This window comes from Rana temporaria, chromosome 1 (genome assembly GCF_905171775.1).
Source record: "Rana temporaria chromosome 1, aRanTem1.1, whole genome shotgun sequence".
NCBI lineage: Eukaryota > Metazoa > Chordata > Amphibia > Anura > Ranidae > Rana > Rana temporaria.
Window position 1 is genome coordinate 363,124,951 of NC_053489.1, and position 24,988 is coordinate 363,149,938.

The 24,988-nt window shown below is 43.6% G+C and overlaps 1 protein-coding gene across 1 annotated transcript in view; it reads right to left on the reverse strand.

Annotated features, from left to right (window-relative positions):
* Positions 1 to 24,988, reverse strand: part of RNF126 (ring finger protein 126) — an 82,376-nt gene that overhangs the window by 56,074 nt on the left and 1,314 nt on the right. Inside the window, exons 2-4 of the mRNA XM_040322084.1 lie at positions 8,249 to 8,304; positions 7,225 to 7,282; positions 6,908 to 7,146 (exon numbers count right to left, since the gene is read on the reverse strand). Coding sequence (XP_040178018.1) covers positions 6,908 to 7,146; positions 7,225 to 7,282; positions 8,249 to 8,304 — 353 coding nt within the window. The remainder of the gene's footprint in view (positions 1 to 6,907; positions 7,147 to 7,224; positions 7,283 to 8,248; positions 8,305 to 24,988) is intronic.

The window sequence follows — 24,988 nt, forward strand, 5'->3', positions numbered from 1 at the left end:
GAAAGAAACCAGGAAAATAAAAATTAAGGAATACGTAGAGGAAGCTAATTTACCAAAGATGTCACAGGAAAATGCTGAACTAGACGATCCAATAACGCAGGAGGAAATCCAGAAAGCCATTCAAGAAACATCTGGAGGTAAAAGCCCAGGTCCGGACGGGTTACCGATTAAGTATTATAAAAAATTTAAAGAACTCTTGGTCCCAGAGCTATGCAACTATTTCAATAGATTGGGAGAAAAGGAAGAAATAAGAAAAGAATCTCTCCTTGCCAATATTTCAATTATTCCTAAAATGGGAAAAGATGGTACTCTGTTCCAATTATCGTCCAATAGCATTATTGAATGCCGATATAAAGGTTTATGCAAAAATATTGGCAACGAGGATAAAGGCATTAATGCCGGACCTAATAAATGCAGATCAGACAGGATTTGTAAAAGGGAGAGAAGGGAGGGACAACAGTTTAAGAACCATACTGTTACTACAGGAGGACGATAAGAAGAAACCCCCAGTCGTACTCATGTCAATAGATGCTGAAAAAGCCTTAAATAGCCTTTGAGTCAACTGGGGGTTTATGATGGAAACCCTGCAAATTATAGGATTGGGTCCAAGATTTATGAAATGGGTCGAAAACTTATATAACCACCCGACAGCAGGGGTGAAAGTCAACAGGAGCGTGTTGTCTGCGTTTGAAATGATGAATGGAACCAGACAGGGTTGCCCGCTCTCGCCCCTCCTGTATGCAATATCGCTGGAAACATTATTGGCTAGGATACCGAGCAATCCGGGTATAGGAGGGGGGGGGGGGGGGGGGTGAGAGTGGGAGAAGAGGAGCATAAGGTAGCGGCGTACGCAGACGACATACTCCTATATGTGACCAAACCTAGACTCTCTCTTCCCAATGTAATGAAAGAAATAAAAAAATATGGGGAACTTTCTAATTTTAAAATCAATCCTATAAAAACGGTAATTCTGAACCTGGTAATAGAAACAAAAGAAAAAGAGTTACAGAAAGAATTCCCATTTACCTGGAAAAAAAAAACATTAAACATACTTAGGAATAAAGATTACACCCAGAGTAGAAAAATTATTCTTGGCCAATTATATACCCTTAGTGAACAAAATAAAACAGGATATGAAAAATCTAGCAAAGAAACCGATCTCCTGGGTTGGTAGGATCAATTCAATTCATTTAAAAATGATATTACCGAAAATAATTTACAAGTTCCAAATGCTTCCTATAAGAATTCCACAAAGCTTTTTTAAGATAATAAGAACTAGAATTTCGAGATATATTTGGCAAGGTAAAAAGGCCAGAGTAAGCTATACTATTCTAAGCCGTAAAAAAAACAAAAAATAAAAAAACGGGGGGGTTGGCGCTCCCAGATAAAGAGATGCTAAAATTACAGCGTTATAGTAAGGTTAGCAGAATGGACAAACATTTACACTAAAAAGAAGTGGGTACAGATGGAAGACACAATAAGTTTGACACAATTAAATAGGAATGTTTGGATACCGCCAAAAGTTAGGAAAATGGGCACAGACACAATATAACGAAGAATGTATTTAGAATATGGGATACACTATATAGGCGGGAAAATGGGAATATAAGTCCCCATTAATCCCATTAGCAGGCACAATTTTTTTTCCACCAGGTAACAAGACCCGAATGGGAAAGCAATTCGGTGTTAAAAAATTAGGGGATATTTTCATTTTGGTATAAACCACATATGATGCGGAACCATAGAAGAGACGTAATGGGCAATTTAACCGTGAGCATGTCTCGCTGTCCCTTTTTATTTGGTTGAGTCTGATGTGGTAAAAAAAAAAACACAAACACACAGGGGGTCTTTGTAGCACTGACAATACTAAATATAAATCCCACGATTAATGTGGGGATTGAACAGGAAGAGAAATGTTAGCAAGAGGCTGTTGGAGATTATATATTATATAAAATATATACAGAAATTGCTGGAGACTTTCAAAAGAAATGTAAATATGACTCCTTTTTGTCTATGGATGTCCCTGAAATGAAAGGAGGGTTTACCTAACCCAAGAGATAGCTTTGAGCAGTTTAGAGTTCTGTGTTAAAACTTTTTTTTTTACTCACTTTCTATCTATCCATCTATCTGGCTGTTACTAGGCCGATTTCGTAATCTGCCTAGTTCCTGGTCCTAGGTAGTTCACAACTTCCTGTCCTAAGATCCCATTGCCTCCGAGGAAATGACACTCATTTCCCCAGAGTCTCTGGGCATTACTGTGCCAAAAAAAAAAAAAAAAAAAAAAAAAAAAATCGCCCAGCATGCACCTCTCCCTGAAAACCAGGAAGAAAAGGAAACTGGGCTTCACATATCCACACATATGATGGATACGGCCACAACATGAGCTGGAGGATATAAGACCAGTGTTTGCAATGATTTCTGGAACAATTGGGGAGCTATATGTTTTAGGGACCATTTAATGCGATTCATTTTAGCTTTCAAAAAAAAAAAAAAAAGAAAAAAAAAAAAAATTATACCCGGAACCCTGCTTAACCACTTAAGGACCACTTCACGCCGATATACGTCGGCAGAATGGCACGGCTGGGCACATCAACGTATAGGTACGTTGCTCTTTAAGCCCAGCCGTGGGGGCGCACTCCCGCGACCCGGTCCGAAGCTCTGTGACCACGGGACTCGCGGACCCGATTGCCGCTGGAGTCCCGCGATCGGTGCCCGAAGCGGAAGAACGGGGAGAGCCGTGTGTAAACACGGCTTCTCCGTTCTTCACTGTGGCGGCTGCATCGATCGTGTCATCCCTTTTATAGGGGGACACAATCGATGACGTCACACCTACAGCCACACCCCCCTACAGTTGTAAAAAACAATTACATGAGTCTTCAATAAGTGAGTCAGGTAAAACTGCCACACCGCTGGTGCCGACACTCAGCAAGGAATCCCCAGATAACTGGTCTGAGCTGAAAGCAGAGTCTTATGCCAAGGAACACAAAATGATATGTCACTGCCAATCTCAGTTCCACCACAGATGGTACACCATTAAATTAGACGAACTGAGAACACCTGTGCTCATTGGCAAGAAAGACTTGAGGATTTTCAATACCTGGCCTGAATCAGTAGCCATTAATAGTAGGAAAATCTTACAGTTCAAGCAAAAAAAACAAAACAGAGAGAAAGACATCCACTCTAGATGTGACCACTCCTCACCAATTCGCATTGAAATCTCACAGCAAGCAGAAAATTGCAATGTGAATACGCACCACGTACCGCTTTGAATTTGAACTGAATTTGCAGCGCAAAAGTGTGACCCAAAACTAAAAGAAAGTTAAAATGAAAGGTAATGCAAACATTTCATTCACCCACACAAAGCACGAAAGCTGCAGAGCGGTGTGTGGGTACATTTTACCCCAGCAAACAAAAGGGCACAAACAAAATAGTTTTTTTGGATGCTCTTAACACAGACCAACATTTTTCCAATGCAATCTCTGCACAAGCATGCAGCTCCAAGGCTACTTTCACACTGGGTCAGTAAAAGCACCTGCGGCAAAGTGGATGCTAACGGGGCGCTTTTAACACCCACCATCGGGCAAAGAAGGCGTTAATACCGCCCATGTACTGCCGCTGTCGAAGCGATTTGCAGGCACTTTGGCATTTCAATGGGCAGGGGTGGTTTAGGAGCGAAGTATATACACCGCTCCAAAGATGCTGCTGGCAGGACTTTTTCTAGCGGCCTGCAAGCGCAGCGCTCCAGTGTGAAAGCACTAGGGCTTTCACACTGGAGTGACAGGAGAGGTGCTTTACAGGCGCTATTTCTTGTGCTAAAACGCCTGTAAAGCACCTCAGTGTGAAAGAGGTATAAAATGTTACTGCGCAAGTGTGAGAAGTTAGGGCCTCTAGAAGGTTTGGTCTTCAGTTTCTACAAGTCTGCAGTGTCCATTTTTGCTGAAAAAAAAACTAAACCGAAAATATCTGTACATAGAGAATTTTGCAATCTCTTTGCCACAGCTCTCTAGAAATCCTTAGCTAGCAACAGAGAAAGCGGTGTGTAAAAAAAAAAAAAAAAAAAAAAATCCACTTTACCTTCAGACGTTTGTGGTTAGACTGCCAGGATACAGTGATATCTTTCCTCCTTTCCCAAATGGCTGAAAATAGGATTTTATACTCACCGTATAATCTTTTTCTCTGAGTTCATGGACGGACACAGCCTTAATCTTGACAAAGTGGGTATTAGCCTTCCTTTAGGAGCGACTAGGCAGAAAGTGTTAACAACTTCAGAGCTCAACAGGCCCGCCCAGGGGGCGGTCCTACTGGCTATATCCCCTCAGCCTGCACTAAGCAGCTCAGTTCGTCAAAAGCAGTACAAACTTAAAAAAGAGGGACGGGTGTTGTGTCTCCGTCCATCAACTCAGACAAAAAGTTTTTTCGGTGAGTAGAAAATCCTATTTTCTCTTTCGTTCATGGACGGACACAGCCTTAATCTTGACAAAGTGGGACGTCCCAAGGCAGTGTCAAAATGAGGGGTGGGAACAGCATAAAATTAAACTTAACCCCAAAACAAAACCGAGCTCCTCAACTGAGGAGTTGTAACTCTAAACAGCCGCCTGCAAAACTTTGCGGCCGAAGAAGCATCCGAAGATGCACTCACATCAACTTGTAAAGTTTAGTGAAAGTGTGACCGGGCGACCAGGTCGCCGCCTTACACACCTGAGAAACAGACGCTTGATGTCAGAAAGCCCAAGAGGCACCATTGCCCTGGTCGAATGCATCGTGACAGGGAGGCGCCCGACCCTTTATGGCGTAAGCCTGATCAGGATCTGTCTGATCCACCTCTAAATGGTGGCCGATGAGACCGCTGGGCCCTTCTTGGGACCAGCCACCAAAACAAACAGTGAATCTAAACTCCGCAGGCAAAAAATAAAACCAAAAATCCAAAGTAGATTTGAAATAAAGCCTCCAGGCCTATGGGCCCAAAAGGAGCCATGTCGGCTCCTTAAAGGGGTTGTAAAGGTAATTTTCTTTTTCCCTAAATAGCTTCCTTTACCTTAGTGCAGTCCTCCTTCACTTACCTCATTCTTCGATTTTGCTTTTAAATGTCCTTATTTCTTCTGAGAAATCCTCACTTTCTGTTCTTCTGTCTGTAACTACACACACAGTAATGCAAGACTTTCTCCCTAGTGTGGAGAAAGCCTCTTGAGGGCGCAAGCAGGAGTGTCAGGACACTCTCTACTTTGCAGATAGAGAAAGGAGCTGTGTGTTAGTGGGCGTCCTGACACTCCTGCTCTCCCCTCCCCCTTCAAGAAGCTTTCTCCACACCAGGGGAAAGCCTTGCATTACTGTGTATAGTTACAGAGGTAAGTGAAGGAGGACTGCACTAAGGTAAAGGAAGCCATTTTAGGGAATTTTTTTTTTTTACCTTTACAACCCCTTTAACTAGGCAGAAAAAAAACTGAGCTGCTTAGTGCAGGCTGAGGGAATATAGACAGTAAGACTGCCCCCTGGGCAGGGCTGTTCAGCTTTGAAGTTGTTAACACTTTCTGCCTAGTCACTCCTAAAGGAAGGCCAATACCCACTTTGTCAAGATTAAGGCTGTGTCCGTCCATGAACGAAAGAGAAACTATTTTTTTTCCTATAAGCTGACAACCAACAAACAAATAGTTCCAGGCAAAGGTAGAATGAAGGCAGTACAAGTGAAAGGAGGTAAAGTTGATTTTTAGTTTGTTTTTTTACAGCTGTTATTTAGGAATTGACAAAGACTTCTGACATGAGAGGAAGCAGTTTACAACTATCTTTGTGCACAGGATTTGGTTTGAATAGATAGATACAGGAAAAGGAACAGACCAGATCTGTGTTCCAGATAAATAAAGGCTGCCTATATTTTCATTTTTTTTGGAATGCAGTTGCCTGGTTGCCTCTAGAACATTTGTTTATTTAGTGAAGTTAGTGGGAAATGAGGACTCTGGATCAGGTAAGCAAGTTTTGAAGGAGAGTTAAGCAATGACAGCCTGTGTTTGTCAGGAGTCACGTTAAAGGGTCACTAAAGGAAAAAAAATGTTTTGCTGAAATGACTGTTTACAGGGTATAGAGACATATTAGTTAACTGATTCCTTTTAAAAATTATTAAAAATAGATAAAAAAAACAATCATATAATGTACCTGCAGTTTAGTTTCGTTTTTGCTGTTGTTTCCTGGTTCTCTGATGTACAGAGACAAAGAGCCAATAGAGGGCAGTGAAGGTTTTGCAAAACGAAACTGGATTGGTGCTGAGTTTTAGACACACAGTAATCACACCTCCTTGATTAGTCACCACAGTGAGAAATCTCCCAGTACTGTGGTGATCAGGAAACAGACAACCAGGAAGTGTCCAGAACAGAGAGGAATTACAGCAACATCAAAGCAAAAACTAACAATGAGGACATGAAACCAGGACTGCAGCAAGGTAAAGGAAGCTATTTAGCTAAAAAACATTTTTTTAGTGACCCTTTAAGTCTAGAAAATCTAAAAGCAAATCTTCTTGGGACCTGTGATTTTATTTTTATTTTTTTATTCTTTTTGGACCTGGGATATGTTAATGCATTATCTCAAAGATTCCTAAGAAAAGTTGGGTGCATATGCAGACATAATACCACCAAAAGCAAATCATGTCTAAGTGCTAGTTCACACCAGACGCAGTTCCGTGTGCTTTTTTTCTGCATTAAAAATGCAAGCACACACAGTGTTTTTCATGCATTTCAATGGCTCTAGTTAACACCAGTGCAGTCAGTTTCCGGAACTGAGTGTATTGGTGCAGAAAAAAAAACAGAATTGCATCTGGTGTGAACTGGCCCTTAGAAAAAAAAAAAAAAAAAAAGAAGAAGCTCTAGGCCAAATGCTACTACCCCATCCCCATACCTAACTCTGCTCAGCTCCTCCTCACCCTTCTAAGGTAGGCACACCCTCATGCCTTCCCGCAGAGCGCCTTGTACTCAGTCTAGCACGTGGTTGTCTTGAGCTGTATCTTTGCCGTGACTGTTGTTCTCTTCTGTTTTCCGCTTCGCGACCCTCTTCACTTGCTCCAGTTGCTCCAAATATGGGAAACTCTAGGCCCTCATTGAATATCCCAAAAGTAACTTGGCCATAACCAGGAGGTAATGAGAACTGGGTGGATTCTAGGCTCTTTAGATAGAAATTGTATTAGTAGAAGAAAAATAAAAATAAAAAAATAAAACAGTTGACCATAGCATGCATATTTACCTCAAAGGGATGTCTGTTTTGATCTGTCCCAGAAGTGGTGCTAATATTTTCTGTGTTCCTGTAAAAGCCAGATTTACCATTTTGGCATGAACAGATAAAAAAAGCAACTTGCAAAAAAATAGCTATATGTTCACACTCACAACAAGCCCTGTCTGCAAATACTTCATGCATATGAGCTACGGTCTTAGAAGAACAGCACACTACTTACAGTACCTGTATATAGAGAATTTTGTAATCCCTTTGCCTTTTTTCCCCCTTCATTACCCAGTGAGCAGTAGAGAAGCCACTTTTTAGGAGAGTGCAAGTTTCGCCTTTTTTCCAAAAAAGTGAACACCCTAAAAACCACCTTGCCAACCTCCTTGCTTCCATGGGTCAGAATCTGCCTGCCCACGCAACCAGTATAGCGGTCTGGGGATTTTTCCATCCCTTTTTTGCAGGGCTTTTCGCTGTGCTGCCACTGCTTCAAAACAAGTGTAGTTTAAATGTAAATTGTGCCAAGTAAAGTTTTTAAGCAAGGGCGGGTCTATTAGTCCTTGTAGCTCACCACCCCAATACCTATGCTTTGGGGCATTTGATAAAATGTAATATTAAATAGAACAATTCTAAAATGTACATGATAAAGATTACAGAAACACTGCAGGTTATATCATATACTTTGAATTTTTTATATTAGAACTCCTGTAAGTACTAATACTGAAAGCCTGAGACCCAGCTGAATTATGGAAACTTCCAGTTAGTCTGATGTGGATTTAGACAAAACTATTATAATAAACCTGTCTTGAGAAAAATTAGGATTGCAATTGCTGACGTTATAAAAATGCATACTGCCCATTTTCAATACCTTCTTAGCCACTGACTCAGCAAGTAAAGTTAGGACTCCTAAATTGTAGTACTCAAGCCACAGGAATAGCATTACAATTAAGCAATGGCAACCTGTGTATTTCAAAGACAGGTTTTCTTTAAAAAAAGGTCTATATTATTTAAACAAAGCTGATTTTTTTTTTTTTTTTTTTAATTTACTTACCTTATTTCAGGAAGCTCTTCAATGAACCCCGATTCACACCTGGGGCAAGTGTATTCCTACAGAGAAAATAGGATGTAAAAAAGCCAACAGCTTAAAATGTTATTGCTTAACAACACAGTAAGCAAAAAACACCAAGTTAAAACTAGAAAACAATTTTTTTTTTCTTTTTCTTTATCAAAAAGGTTTTTATTGCTCACAGAACATACAAACAGTGAAACCTACACACTGTAATCCAACAGTAAGACAGAAAAAACTATTTTAAAAGGATAAGTTAACCTTTTGAAAAAAAATCAAAAATCAAAAATAAATGCACTTTTTTTTGCAGGTCAAAAAAAAAGGTTGCATTTATTATTTTGTTCTAAAGGAGCCAGCAGAGCATTGCACTCACGATCAGCAGATAGCAGGTGCAGACTCTCATGCCGCGTACACACCATCGTTTTCTGCGATGGAAAAATGCGACGCTTTATGTGCTTTAAAAAAACGTCATTTTTCAAACTTCAATTTGAACAACGACGTAGCATACACACCATCGCTTTTTCACAACGCTCTAGCACAGCGCAGTTCCGTCAATCACGCACGACGTCACTATAAAGGGTCGTTTCCATGCGGAAGACGGCCTCTTTTGCTGATATCGTGTTGCTGCGTGTTAGTAAAAGTTTGGTGAGATACGATTCGTGATTTTCAGTGACTGTGCTTTAAATTTCGTTTTATTGTCTATAAGCTGAAAAACACCTTAACGAATCTGCTGATTCCATTCTGAACAGTCGTTTTACATGAATGAGCGCTGCCGTCTCCTAACTTGCTTCTGAGCATGCGCGGGCTTAAATCGACGTTTTTACGTACACACGGTCAATGTTTAGAACACAGAAAACGACGTCGGCCAAAAACGACACATAAAATTGAAGCATGCTTCAATTTTTTTCTGTCGTTTTTTAGAAGACATAAAACGACGTTTTTGCCCACACACGGTCAATTAAATTGACGTTTTTGAAAATGACGTTTTTTTTCCATCGCAGAAAACGATGGTGTGTACGCGGCATTAGGATAGCTGTCTGACCACCCCTAGTGGGCAGGCAGTTACCCGAGTGCAGTAAGAATCAATGAACTACTAGAGCGCTCACAAGTAGATGCTGAAATAGGTTACGTGTTCCACCCTAAAAAACGATGAACATGTTCCAAAAGGTGAAGTTTGACTTTAGCCACTTCAATACCAGGCACTTACACCCCCTTCCTGCCCAAACCAATTTTTAGCGCGGTTTAAAGGGGTTGTAAAGGTTCGTCTTTTATTTTCTAAATTGGTTCCTTTAAGCTAGTGCATTGTTGGTTCATTTACCTTCTCCTTAGATTTCCCTTCTAATTTTTTTTTCTTTGTTTGAAATTCTCACTTCCTGTTTCTTCCCAGTAAGCTTTCCACCATCATCCGAGCAGTGGAAAGTCATTTAGAACAGCTTACTGAACACCTTACTGAGGAGGAACAGGAAGTGAGAAATTCAGACAAAGAAAACAAAGAAAAAAAACATTTAGAAGGGAAATCGAAGGAAAGGGTAGGTGAACCAACAAGGCACTAGCTTAAAGTAACCTATTTAGAAAATAAAAAACGAACCTTTACAACCCCTTTAAATGAAAATTGCGCAGTCATGCTACACTGTACCCAAACAGAATTGTTATCATTTTGTTCCCACAAATAGAGCTTTCTTTTGGTGGCATTTGATCACCTCTGCGGTTTTTATTTTTTGCTAAATAAAAAAAGCCCCAAAAAATACAAATAAAAAAAGTTTCTTTTGTTTTGGTTATAACATTTTGTAAATAAGTGTGTTTTCTAATTCAAGGATGGGCACTGATACAGCGGCACTGATAGGCATCCCTGGTGGCACTGGCACGCATTGTGGATGGGCACAGATTGGCAGCTGCCTGGGCACTGACTGGCATATCCCTGGTGGTCCTGGCAGCATCCGAGGAGGGGGCTGCCCTGATTAACAATCACCACAGATCCCTCCCCCCCCCCGTCAGGAGAGCAGCCGATTGGCTCTCCTCTACTTTGGCTTTTCCGCTCTCACGTCTGACAGACCTATCAATGGCTCTTCCTGTTTACATCATGATCAGCCGTGATTGGACACGGCTGATCACATGGTAAAGAGCCTTTGTCGAAGACTCTTTACCAAGATCCGTGCAGTGGTGTGTCAGACTGACACACCGCACCACCGATCGCCGCAATGTGCTCCCCCACACGCGCGTGACGGCTGTTATCATGCTGGACGTCATAAAATGCCCAGACAGGATAACAACCACCACCCGGCCGTCATTCTGCTATAGGCCGGGCAGGAAGTGGTTAAAATACATTAAGATAGCACTAAATAAAAAATGGTCAGTATTCATGTTTTATGCATGACATTTGCTGCCTGACTGTGCCAAATAAGTGAAGTGAAAAAAGCAAAAAGAAAAAATAAAGACCAAAAAGGGAAAAACACACCACACAAGAAAAAACAAAACAAAAAAAACATTTGTTTTATTGCAATCTGAACTTCTCCTGCCATTACCATTATTAAAGAGAAAGTAAAGCCTGTTAAAAAAAAAAAAAAAAAAAGAAAATGCAAGGCAAAGGCATAATAAGCTAGTATGACCAGTATACTAGCTCATTATGAACTACTTACCTTAGATCGAAGCTCCCGAAGCCGTCCTCCTCTGGCCGCAGACATCTCTCCCGGAGGTTACTTCTGGGTATCGCGGCTCCGGGGCTGAGATTGGCTGGAGCCGCGATGACGTCACTCCTGCTCATGCGCACGGGAGCTGCCAGCAACGGCACATGCTAGGGAAGAAACGGCACAGTTTTGTTTCTTCCCAGCGCATGCACCGTGTACATTATCGGCGCACTACAAGTGAAATATCTCCTAAACGGTGCATGTTTAGGAGATATTTCCACTACCAATAGGTAAAAGTCAACAAAGAGTTTACAACCACTTTAATATTCAATGTAAAATCAGGAAAAAATCGTGGGTGCGCGATATACGCCGATACCGGCGCTGAGTTTGAACTGCGCCGCCGACATATACCGAGCGCAGTACACTCTGGTACATTCGGCCAGGCTCGGCTTCGCTCGCGGTCACGCTGTGACGCCTCCTAGCCTTTAATGCGCGAGAAGCCGAGCGTGACCGAATGTGCCCGAGTGTACTGCGCTCGGTATATGTCGGCGGCGCAGTTCAAACTCAGCGCGGGAAGCGGGAATTCGACTGAACAGTCTACTCCTTTAGGCTGGGTTCACACCATCGCCAGATTCGTACCAGTACCACAGCAGGGGTCCGGTGGGTGCTGGTTCACCGTTTCAGGTCCAATTTCAGCCCAAATTTTGGGCCGAATTCGGACCTGAGAGACCAAAAAAAAAAGCACACGTTTTCCAGCAAATTGCACCGGACCTGCTGCGGAGACATGTGAACCAGCTCCATAGAGAGCCAGTCACAGTCTCCTGCTATGCAAATTGGATGCGGAAAAATCTGTATCTAATTCACATAGGTGTGAACCCAGCCTTAGTGAATCAACCTAAATGTGTGGTATTGACATAACAATGTTATGCTATGGTGAAGAGAGAATAGACAAATCTCAGTAAGGTATCAAACATGCTTACAAACAATAGAGGGTTATTTTTACCCTGTTATCATTGGAAGCATAGGCATCTGTAAATTCTGAATTGTGCACCAAATTGTCCACCCCTATATTGGACAAGTTTATTTCCCTTCTTCCTGAATGTCGTGTACATGTTCAGATAGCGAGACACAAAACAACTATTGGATTATGCAAAGAAGGTTTCAGTGTGGCTGTTTATATTTTTGAGCTACATTAAGTGCCGCTTTAAACAGAGGCAGCGTCAAAATCATCCGACTCTGAAACCGCCCCGTACAGTGTGAACTCAGTGTGGCTTGTAAAAGACTTCTTTAACCCCTTAATGACCAGGCCATTTTTTGCGATACGTCACTGCATTGCTTTACCTGACGCTGTTCTCAAACAAAACTGATGTATTTTTTCCCCCCACAAATAGAGCTTTCTTTTAGTGGCATTTGATCACCTCTGCGGTTTTTATTGCGCAAAAGTTATAACGTCTACAAACTATTGGATAGATTTGTAGAATTGCTTACATTGACAGTTCACCATTCTGGCTCTCTGTGGATCGATCGTGGGTGGCCGGCAGACATCATGGCCGCCTACCACATGCATCGGCTCCAGGGATGCGGGCGCACCTGCTAAAGCATTTTAAAGAGCCGACGTACAATGACAGCAATTCGCGCAGCCGTGCCAGCCGCAGCACAAATGTGGCAGGCGGTCAGCAAGTAGTTAATAGAAGTCCATGCAAGCCGCTGTGAAGTCGCCCCAAAGTAGTACAGGAACCTTTTTCTAAGTCGGAGCGACTTGAGTCACTCCTATTAGATCGGTTCCATTGCAATGGATGGAGCACGACTTGTAAGGCGGCTAGGTCGCCTCTGTGTGAACCGGGACTGAACTGCCATTGAGTAATACAAGTGCTTATGTGCTAAACAATCCTTTCACTGTAAGGCGTATTTCAGGTGTTTTAGCGCTAAAAATAGCGCATAATTAATGCCTGAAATAATTCTGCCCCAGCATTCTCAGAGTGAAAGCCCTAGGGCTTTCACACTGAGGTGATGCGCTGGCAGGAGGAAGGAAAAAAAAAAAAAAACTCCTGCAAGCAACATTTTTGGAGTGGTATAGGAGCAGGGCGTTTACCGCTCCTTCCCATTGAAATCAATGGGGAACCTTGGTAATACCGCCGGCAATGCGCCTCTGCAGGGTATTGACCCTTTTTCGGCGGCTAGCGGGGGTTAAAACAGCACTGCTAGCGACCGAATAACGCGGTAAATACGACGTTAAAGTGGAGCTAAAAATCGCTCTGCTATACCGCCACCGCACCTCACATGCTCAGTGTGTAAGGGGCCTTGGTAGCAGCCACAATCATGACAGATGTTGTTTGCATCGGATAATACATCAATATTATTGCAGTGTTTGAAGTTGAACTCAAGCCTTGCCTTCAGGTCTTGCGCAGCGGTACATGTTCCCCGCCTGTACTGAAATTGCTCACTCTCATTGCACACTGTGAGCTTCTTATGAAAGTGGAATCAAGTCAGATAGAGCACCCCTGATTTCCAGGCTGGATGACCTCCAGCATCATCTAAACTTTTCCTCCCCAGGGTAAGCATCAGTTTAATGAGACTTTGTCACCAAATCTTGAAGTATATATGAACCCTCACCTTGCAAAACAGCCCATTTAATTTAAAATGTAAAAAATTGTATTATAAATAAAAGATTATTTATTTTTTGTAGTTGATCACAATCTGTTCTCAGCCGCAAAAGGGTCTTAGAGGGTGTAGCCTGCAGGTGGGAGGGGGGGATATAGGAGGCACAGAAAAAGCAACACAATGATCTTCCCAGTAAAGAGCAGGGTATCTGTCAGAGTGGACAAAGAACTGAGTGATCAGCAATTATATGCTTGTTCAGTTCTCAGACTTGGAGCTGGCAGGGGACAGTTGCAGCATCAGAGCAATGCTGCAGTATGGAGGTAAGAATGAGCGTTTTGGTTTTATAACCATCCCAAAGGTCTCCTTCATTAGGACCCAACACTTCAGGAAGCACCAGAATCCTAGCTGCACAGAACCCTAGCGGCAGTTTCTCCTGTCCCTTGCTCTGAGTGTCACTCAGCTCCGCCTACCATTGAAGCAGAATGTGGGAGCTCATACACCCAAGTCAGCTGCTATTTCTAAACCACACTGACAACTGACAACCTGCGCTAATGTGAGAGCCACTGCTGCTGGGAACAGGCACACAGCAATCAATAGTTATTTCTGCACTGACCTCTTTCATGACCTGAAGAAAAGGAGCATTCAATCACCTGACTGGGAGAAGGTTGTTCTCTTTCCCTTCCCAAAGTGAAAGCTGTTACACACCAAAGCCAGTCACAGACACTATTTCTGCAATGGCATGGCCATTTGTGTTCTTTACTCCTGGACTGGTGTTTTTTTTTCAAGTGCATGAAAAGTCTCCCCAGCAAAAAAAAAATAATAAAAAAAAAAAAAAACACCTATAGGTGGTCGGTAAGGTCAATGGCAAGAAATATACAGCAGTTTAACCACTTCAATACGGGGCATTTTCACCCCCTTCCTGCCCAGGCCAATTTTCAGTGCTGTAACATTTTGAATGACAATTGCACGGTCATGCAACTCTGTACCCATATGATTCCCCCCCCCCCCCCACAAATAGAGCTTTCTTTTGGCGGTATTTGATCACCTCTGCGATTTTTATTTTTTGCGCTATAAACCAAAAAAGAGCGGCAATTAAAAAAAAAAAAAAAAAAAATAATAATAATATTTTTGACTTTTTGCCATAATAAATATCCCATAAAAAATGCCTCAGTTTAGGCCGATATGTATTCTTCTACATATTTTTGGTAAACAAAAAAAAAAAACACACAACATTTATATTGATTGGTTTGGACAATAAAGTAATAGCGCCTATAACGTATGGCATTTTTATTTTTTTACTGGTAATGGCTGCGATCTGTGATTTTTATCATGAATGACATTGCAACATATCGGACACTTTTGACACTATTTTGGGATCATTCACATTTATAGAGCGATCAGTGCTATAAAAAATTACTGTGTAAAATGTAACTGGCAGGGAAGGGGTAAACACTAGTGGGCGATCAAGAGGTTAAAATATGTATTCTAGGGGGTGATTTCTAACTGTGGGGGGAGGGGGACTCATAAGGAGACACCGATCGTTGTTCCTCTGTACTGGGAACACACGGATCGGTCTCCTCTCACATAACAGGATGTAGATCTGTGTATTTACTAGTGCTGTCAAGCGATTAAAATTTTTAATCGCGATTAATCGCATTAATGTCATAGTTAACTCACGATTAATCGCGCGATTAAGGAGGTTCACCCTTTAAAACATTTTTTTTTTGTTTTCTTATTTTTTTTTTTTTTTTTTATAATATTAAATTGTGTTTTTTTATTTTTTTACATTTTGATCACTTTTATTGCTGTCACAAGGAATGTAAACATCCCTTGTGACAGCAATAGGTGGTGACAGGTACTCTTTATGGAGGGATTGGGGGTCTAAAAGACCTCCGAGCCCTCCTTTGCACTTCAAAGTATTCAGATCGCCGAAAACGGCGATTCTGAATACTGTGTACTTTTTTAAATCCGGCGCCATTGGCAGCCGAGAAACCCGGAAGTGACGTCATGACGCCGCTTCCGTGGTTTCAATGCGGAGACTGAATCAAAGCCGCTTACGGCTTAGTGTCAGTCTCCAACCTGGACACAGAAGGCGGCGGATCTAGGATCGGGTCTCCCGGTGGGACGGGAGGCCCGGTCAGAGCGGCGAAAAGGCGGCGGGAGGGGGGGGGATGTCCCCTCCCGCATAACAACCGAGCGGCTTTTAGCCGCATCGGTTGTTATGTTTGGATAGCCGATCGCCCGCTCTAAACAACGGTACCGGGATGATGCCTGCGGCTGCAGGCATCATCCGGTATAACCCCCGAACGCCGCCTCGTTAATCGCGCGATAAAAAAAATTGACGGCGTTAACATGGGTTTGCGTTAACGCCGTTAATAGCGTGTTTAACTGACAGCACTAGTATTTACACACACAGATCCACGTCCCTGCTGAGCGACAGGCAATTGCGGGTGCCCGGCGAACATCACGGCCGCTGGGCACGCGCCTCGGCTCCCGAGTGATGCTGCGGGGGTGCACGAGCGCCCCCTAGAGGCTCGGAAAGGCAAAGACGTCATATGACTGCGACCTGTAGGGACAGAGGGTTCCTGCTGCCGTCATATGACAATGCGCGGTAGGGAAGTGGTTAAAAAATGTTTTTTTTTTTTTATTAAAAGTCTGTTTATGCCCAGTTTTCCTTTAAGTAAAAAAATAATAATAATCAGAAAATATCAAATAAAGCAGAAAAGAAGGTGCTTTCAAGTGCAGTAATAAAGCACTTTTACATATAGTTATAGTAGGTGAGGTTGAAAAAAGACAAGTCCATCAAGTCTTCTTCAAAGGAGCAACTGGGCATGCTCCAAAACACGAACTGCCCACTCTGACGTCACTTACGGTTGCCTGGATTGCATGCCGATCCTGACAGCACAGCCCTCCATTTTGGATCAGACACACAGTATTTACAACCGCTGGTGGGATGGAACTTCTATCTACAGCGGTCTTACTCCCAGGAGGCATCCCACTTGACATTATGGATTCATTGATATGCCCGTTTTTCACTTCCATTGCGTAAGCGTTTTTAACCCTTCCTTGTCAAAGTGTTTTATTACTGCACTTAGAAGCGCCTTTTTCTCTACTTTGTTTTTCCTATAGGAGTGCGCTTCCCTCTTCTGAAGCACTGCATTAACCACATCTTAAGAGGCAGCCGTGTACGATTTGTTAAAAAGTCTGCTTGTTATCCAGAGAGCCCCATTCTCCACGCTCCTTGAACCAAATCATCATCAAATAAAGTCCCAGTTAAAGCAGTTGTATACCCCGCTTTGTGATTTTTGCTTCGAATAATTCTTACCTGTAGGTAAAATGAATATCTCCTAAACCTGTACGGTTTAGGCGATATTCACCTTGCATGCAAGCTACTGACGTCAGCGGCACGTGCACTCTGAAGGTCCAGCAGATGCTGATGGAAAAATCAAAGCTCCTCGTTGGAAAAAGGACTCCTGCCCGCATTTGCGAGAGTGACATCATCGCGGCTCTGGCCACTCACAGCGCCAGAGACGCGAACCTGGAAGAAATGCAGAGGGAACATGTCAGCTCCCTCAACGATGATGCCGGCACTTCGTTCTAAGGCATTTCATAATGAGCTAGTATGCAGCACATACTAGCTCATTATGCCTTTGCCTTACAGCCGGTTTGTTTTTTGCGGGTATACAACCGTTTTTTTTTTTATAAATCTCACACACACACACACACACACACACACACACACACACACACAGCATTATTACACTGGACACACCAAGTCATTGCAAGCACATGTCCAGTTTTACTAACACATGCCAAACTAGGCTCAGGTGTTAAAGTGGTAGTAAACTGACAGAAAAATAAACAATGATGCCGGCACTTCGTTCTAAGGCATTTCATAATGAGCTAGTATGCAGCACATACTAGCTCATTATGCCTTTGCCTTACAGCCGGTTTGTTTTTTGCGGGTATACAACCGTTTTTTTTTTATAAATCTCACACACACACACACACACACACACACACACACACACACACACACACACACACACACACAGCATTATTACACTGGACACACCAAGTCATTGCAAGCACATGTCCAGTTTTACTAACACATGCCAAACTAGGCTCAGGTGTTAAAGTGGTAGTAAACTGACAGAAAAATAAACAATGGGCCCCCTGAAGGTTTAAGTCATAATGTACTAGTATACACTGCATACCAGCACACTATGAGACTTGCCTGTACATGGAGCACTCCAGAGCAGCACTGTCACGGCTCTTCGGTGCTGTCACCTTCGCTTTCTTCCAGGTGTATGAATGGCCAGGGCTGTGATGAAGTCACTACCATGCATGTGCGTAGGAGCGCTTGGCTCCGGAACGGTTTGCCATACCTGCAGCGCGCATGCACCGTGACTTCATCGGCTGCATGTTGTGTGAATATCTCCTAAACCAGGGCTCGACAAAATCCGGGCGCCAGGTCACAATTGCGACAAGAAATTGTGATCTGGCGACCGCCGGTAATTGAGGGCGTGGGCTTTGCAGCCTAGAAGGTCGCGCCCTCAATTACCGGCCGTCGCGATTCCGCGGCGGGGGAGCGCACAGAGGCACAGGATCCTGTCTCCGTGCCCCCCCCAAGTCCACGCGATCGCGTCGGGCCCCCGCGATAGCCGGTAATTTAGGCCGCGGCTTTGCAGCCTTGTGAAGGCCCAAGCTTCCTTTTGTGACCTGGCGCCATCTGGTGGTGGCTGTTGGCATTACAAGTAAAACAGCAGTTCTAATGTGTGTTTTTTTTACTGTTTTCACTGCCATTTCCTTCCCTCTAATTAGAACCCCCAAACATTATGTATATTTTTTTATTCTAACACCCTAGAGAATAAAATGACGATCGTTGCAATACTTTGTCACACCGTATTTGCGCAGCGGTCTTACAAGCGCACTTTTTTGGGGAAAAAATACTTTTTTTAATTAAAAAATAAAACAGTAAAGTTATCCCAATTTTTTTTTATATTGTGAAAGATAATGTTGCGCCGAGTAAATTGATACCCAACATGTCACGCTTCAAAATTGCGTCCGCTTGTGGAATGCCGACAAACTTTTACCCTTTAAAATCTCCATAGGTGACGTTAAATTTTTTTACAAGTTGCATGTTTTGAGTTACAGAGGAGGTCTAGGGCTAGAATTATTGCTCTCGCTCTAACGATCGCGGCGATACCTCACATGTGTGGTTTGAATACCGTCTACATATGCAGGCACTACTCACGTATGTGTTCGCTTCTGCACGCGAGCTTGGCGGGACGGGGCGCGTTTTCTGGCTCCTATATTCCAAGCAAATTTGTCAAACCCTGTCCTAAACAGTGCAAGTTTAGGAGATATTCACTGTACCTACAGGTAAGCCTATATTATAGTCTTAACTGTAGGTACAAGTTCAAAAGTGGAGCGATTGTAAAGTCTTGTTCTCTTTTCATTTAAAATACAAACATGTCATACTTGCCTGCTCTGTGCAGTGGTTTTAGAGAGAGTCCTGGACAGGCGAAGGACATCATTGGATAGTGATGGGCTCAGGCAAGTATGAGGGGGGCTGCTGTACATGCATCAAGATAAAAAAAAAATCTTCTGACTTTACAACCACTTTAACCGGTTAACGACCGGCTCACAAACTCACGAACTCACGAACTCACGAACTATACGTCAGCAAAATGGCACGGGTCATGGCTGGGCAAAGTGACGTATATTTACGTCACTTTGAAATCCCCAACATGCTGGCGCGCACCCCTGACACAAGATCCGTGACTGTGCCCGCAGACTCACTATCCGCCCGGTGTCCTGCGATTGGGTCACAGAGCTGCAGAACGGGGAGAGGCAAGTGTAAACAAGCATCTCCCGATTCTGCCTAGTGACACTGACGGTCTGCTCCCTCTCATCGGGAGGAGCGATAAGCGACGTGTCACTCGTAGCCACACCCCCTAACAGTTAGAATCACTCCCTAGGACACACTTAACCCCCTCCTAGCCCCCTAGTGGTTAACCCCTTCACTGCCAGTCACAGTTTTACAGTTATCAGTGCATTTTTATAGCACTGATCGCTGTATAAATGTGAATAGTCCCAAAATAGCGTCAAAAGGTGTCCGCCATAATGTCGTAGTCATGATTAAAAAAAAAAAAAAAAAAAAAACACAATACATAATAAAAATGTCATAAAACTATCCCCTATTTTGTAGATGCTATAACTTTTGCGCAAACCAAACGGTTATTGCGATTTTTTTTAACCAAAAATATGTAAAAATACATGAGCCTAAACAGAGGAAAAAAACATTTTTTTTATATATATATATTTTTGGGGGATATTTATTATAGCAAAAAGTTAAAAAAAAAAGCTTTTTTTTTTTCAAAATTGTCGCTCTATTTTTGTTTATAGCGCAAAAAATAAAAAAAATGTCAAATTTTGGTTGCGAGCCACGTCGCATGACTGCGCAATTGTCAGTTAAAGCGACGCAGTGCCGAATGGCAAAAAGTGGCCTGGTCAATTGGCAACCAAATGGCCCGGGGCTGAAGTGGTTAAGATTGTTTTACCTTCCAACATGAAGGGGTTAAAGGACCATTCCTGGTCTGCCCTCCAGCCTTCATTCTCACCTGGGCCAGAATATGTCCTTCTCCTGGAGACTTTGGGGATATCTCTACCACTTACCGAAGGAGGCTGCAGGAGCAAGGACACAGTGGCTGAAGCCAGCTGTGAGACCCAGTAAGAGACAGTATATCCCCAATGACGTAGGAAGGGAAGAAGGCAGTGCAGGGCTAGGGAAGATAGTTGCTTGCTGGGGGAGGGATTTATATGCAGGGCTTGACAAATTTGCTTGGCATCTAGGAGCCAGCTAAAAAAGTTAGGAGCCAGGAACGCGCCCCGTCCCGCCAAGCTCGCGTGCAGAAGCGAACGCATACATGAGTAGCGCCTGCATATGATAACGGTGTTCAAACCATACATGTGAGGTTTCGCCACGATTGGTAGAGCGAGAGCAATAATTCTAGCCCTAGACCTCCTCTAACTCAAAACATGCAACCTGTATAATTTTGTTAAACGTTGCCTATGGAGATTTTAAAGGGTAAAAGTTTGTCGCCATTCCGCGAGCAGAGGCAATTTTGAAGCGTGACACGTTGGGTATCAATTAACTTGGCGTAACATTATCTTTCACAATATAAAATAAATTGGGATAACTTTACTGATGTTTTTTTTTTTTTAAAGTTTCTTTTTTCCTAAAAAAGTGCGCTTGTAAGACTGCTGCGCAAATACGGTGTGACAGAAAGTATTGCAATGACCGCCATTTTATTCTCTAGGGTGTTCGAATAAAAAATATATATAATGTTTGAGGGTTCTAACTTCTAAGAAAAGGGAAACAGGCAGGGAAGCTCCATTAGCATTGCTGGTTGTCTTGTCATACCAAGAGCCACCGCAAGAGGGTGCCATATTACAGAAGGCACCATAGGACTGCAGAAGGCCGCAAAGCCGCGGCCTCAATTACAGGCCGGTGCGGCCCAACGCGATCGCGAGGTGGGGTGCGCACGGAGTCAGGGTACCCCAGCTGTGCTGCGCCAGGTCGCTAATTCTAGTCGCAATTGCAACCTGGCGCCCGGGGTTTGTCGAGGCTTGATATATAGTACATTCACATCAGTCCCTGCCCTCAAGGAACTTACAATCTAGGGCCCCAAACTCACATTCATACATACAATAGGCCAATTTAGACAGGAGCCAATTAACCTACCAGAATGTCTTTGGAGTGTGGGAGGAAACCAGAGTAAATGGAAAAAAAGCAAACTCCAGGCAGGCAATAAAAAAAAACAGAAAACACTTGTGCCTTGGGAAAAACGGCAATGTGAGTGATGTCATCGCAGGCTCCAGCCAGTCACAGCGCCAAAGCCGCAATACTCCGGGAGAGATGGTGGCGATGGAGAAGGGGGAATGAGGACGGCTGCGGGGGCTTCGATCTCAGTTAAGCAATTCATAATGAGCTAGTATGCTATGCATACTAGCTCATTATGCCTTTGTCTTGCAGGGTTTTTTTTTGTTTACTTCCTCTTTAAAGTGTTACTAAACCCAGGACCTGCATTCACTATATCTGGTCTCCCACAGTTCATGGAAATGCAATTATTTTAGTAAATATAAACTGCTAAACAATGTTTTTCATCAGCAGTATATGGCAGTCTTGTGACTTCTATTAGTGTCTGGTTAAAGCTTTTCATACTGCACTGGCTGTCCTATAAAAGGATGCAGAACCCCTGACCCTCTGGACAGTGCTGATTGGCCCTGTGCTGATCACATGCAATCTGCCAAGTAAACACTCTCTACCAATAGAGAGTAGCTCAGTCTTATCCCTTGTTCACACTGAGGGCGGGTTTGAAATTGTGCAAGTTCAGCTGAATTTAAAATTGGTCAGACTTTGGGGACCATTTGGCTGTCCGTGTTCATGCACAGATAACTGCTGAAATCGCCCCCAAAAGTAGTGCAGGAACTACTTTTGGGAATCTGTGCGGCGCCACAAAGTCAGCATTTCACCGATTCGGACATGCCATTACCGCCAATAGGTTCCAATTTGGCATGTCAAATCGCATGCCAAATTGGCCCAATGTGAACGTGGGCTTATCGGGACATGTTTTGGAGTCAGTGGAAGAAGGGGAGGATATGTGAGTACAGGATCAAACAGCACTTTTTAAGTTGGGAAAGAAAGGATTTTGCAATGCTATAGGCCAAATAGCATTGCAAAATCCTTCCTCTCCTCTCATCATTCATGTCATTTATTATGCAATTGCCAATCAGTGCCGCTGTCTTGTCACATTCCGCTCCCCATCACAGATTGCTCCAGAAGTGACGTTCCGTCGCCGCCATTTTGCTATACTCCACACAGTAATGAGTGAGAAGGGGGCAAGCGGACATCGTGTTGCACACACCGGAGTTTTAGATGTCACAGTTATTTTCAAAACAAAACTGAGCTCATGTGCTTAAATACAGGATTTTGAAATCCGACGGGCTGTTTACTTGTTAAATGTGAAAATCAGAGGTGTTCTGTCACATTAGGAACCATGTAAAGCAGGGGTGCCCAACCTTTTGAAGAACGAGGGCCACTTTAGCGACTTGGTAACCAGTCGTGGGCCACAATAAGCTGAGTGGGCAGGTGACAGGTCTGTGTCCGCTCTGCATATTCAGAGCGGACATGGACCCAGCCCACTCTACTCTATGGGCCCTTCGATCCGATCCACCTTGATGGAAGGGGACGGACCCCCTTCTGTTTTTTAAGCGGATCGGAGGTACGTGGGTGGGTGTAACCTGACACAAGTCCATTTACATCTGCAGCTCCATAGAGGTAAATGGTCCAATTGGATCGGACAGATCGGGTAAAAGGGGCCTAAGGCTGCTTTTACACTCATTACTCACAACTCGGGTGCAGCGCAATGCACCTGTGGCTTAGCTGCACTTTGCCACAGATTTCTATTATATCCTGTAGGTGTGGTGCACTTTCTGAAAGTGCACCAAACTCGCAGGTAATAACAGAAGTCTTTGGCTCAGTGTCGGTAACTGTGCTGCACCTGTGGATCAGTTTGGAACAATACCCATATATGCACTGTGATTTTAATAATAAGCTTACCTTTAATAACAGTCTTCCATTCAAGTATTTCCAGCTATTGCTGTCCCAGACAAAGTGCATTTGGTATCACTCCGCCTGTAACAGTAGATGGCACTATACAAGAAACATTGGCTTATGTGGGTCTGCTCCGCAGCTGCTTGCTTCCTCTACCGCCGGCTATATTCACAACACTGATGCTCTGGAATGTCGGGTCAGCATCCCATGATCTTGGCTTGCCAACCTGCCATTCCAGAGCACAAGGTCGTGGACCACATCAGAAGGCTTTGCGGGCCACATCAGAGGGCTCCGCGGGCCACAAGTGGCCCCCGGGCCACTGGTTGGGCACCCCTGATGTAAGGTCAGCAGGTTTTCTGCCGCTTTTAAAATTTAACATGTAAAATCCATCGGATTTCCAAATACTGTATTTAAGCATATAAGCTTTTTGTGCTGAAAATAACTGAAATCTAAAACTCCGGTGGGTGCAACAAGATGTCCGCTTGCCCCCTTCTCACTCTATCTTTACTGTGCAATGGTGTGGGGTGTAGCAAGATGGCGGTGACAAAACGTCACTTCCGGAGCATTCTGTGATAGGGAGCAGAATGTGACACTACACCGCATTTCAGTGACTGCCCATAAGTGACATCAGTGCCACCTATCAGTGCCCATTAGTCAAATTGTCACATGACATAAAAAAAAAAAAAAAAAAAAAAATCAGTAATCTGTATCGGTGAGTACTTGAAAAAAAGTATCGGTATTCGGTACTTGTACTCGGTCTTAAAACGTGGTATCGGGACAACCCTAGTATTATACCTTGCTTTTCATTCAAGGCTGTGTTCACACGGAGCGGATCTTTTTTGATGGACTCCGTTAGCTCAGCAGGGGATCACTCCGTTGATCCCCGCTGAGCAGGCGGATGACAGAACCATCTCCACTCACTGTGCAGGGACGGACCTGTTAGAGCCCTGCTGATATCTTTGGGGAGATCGGATGAAAGATGGACAGCACGTCTGTTTTCATCAGATCCCATCCGATGGCGAATGTATAGCCATCCGTCTGTTTTGAGCGGATCTTGACGGATCGGATGTAGGGTTGCCACCTTTTCTTCAAGACGAACCCGAACACTTTAGCAGTGCACAGCAATCTTTTTTTTATACATATATTTTGCTAATAAATAACATTTATAATCATATGAAGTTAATAACAAGAGTCTCCCTTTACATCAGAGTCGACAGAGTTTCCCTTTTACATCCAAATCCACACAGTTCCCTTATACTGTAAGGGGGAGTCTGCAGACTCTGATGTAAGGGAGAACTCTGGAGACCAACATAAGGGATGCTCTGGGAACCCTGATTTAAAGGGGAACACTGAGAACTCTGATGTACAGGAAGAACTCTGATTGAAGGGGGAACACTGTGGCCTCTGGTGTAAAGGGGAACTGTGATGTAAGGGGTGCTCTGACAACCCTGATTTACCTTAGTGTACTCATTTAGAGGCAGGAGAAATAAGGGGGAGACTTCAGTCACAGAAAAGGATGAATTGTGTGCTCACTCACCCCTTGGCAGTCAGCACTTCTCATCCAGATGTATCTGAGGCTGCTGGATTTCAAATTTCCAGCCCCCCACTTTCCTTTTCTGAGGCACAGCCCTGGATATTGGATTGTGGGTGGGCAGACACAGAGAGGTAGGGGCAGATCGAGCCCGCTCTCCTATCCCGTCAGTGTGTGTGTTTGGGGGGGGGGGGGGGGTTGTTAAATGCTGGCTTTGGGCAATGGGAATGAGAGTGTAACAGACACTCTGGCCCGGATTCACGTAGCACTTAAGCCGACGTAAGTGATTAACTGGTTAGACCAGTGTTTCTCAACTCCAGTCCTCAAGGCGCACCAACAGGTCATGT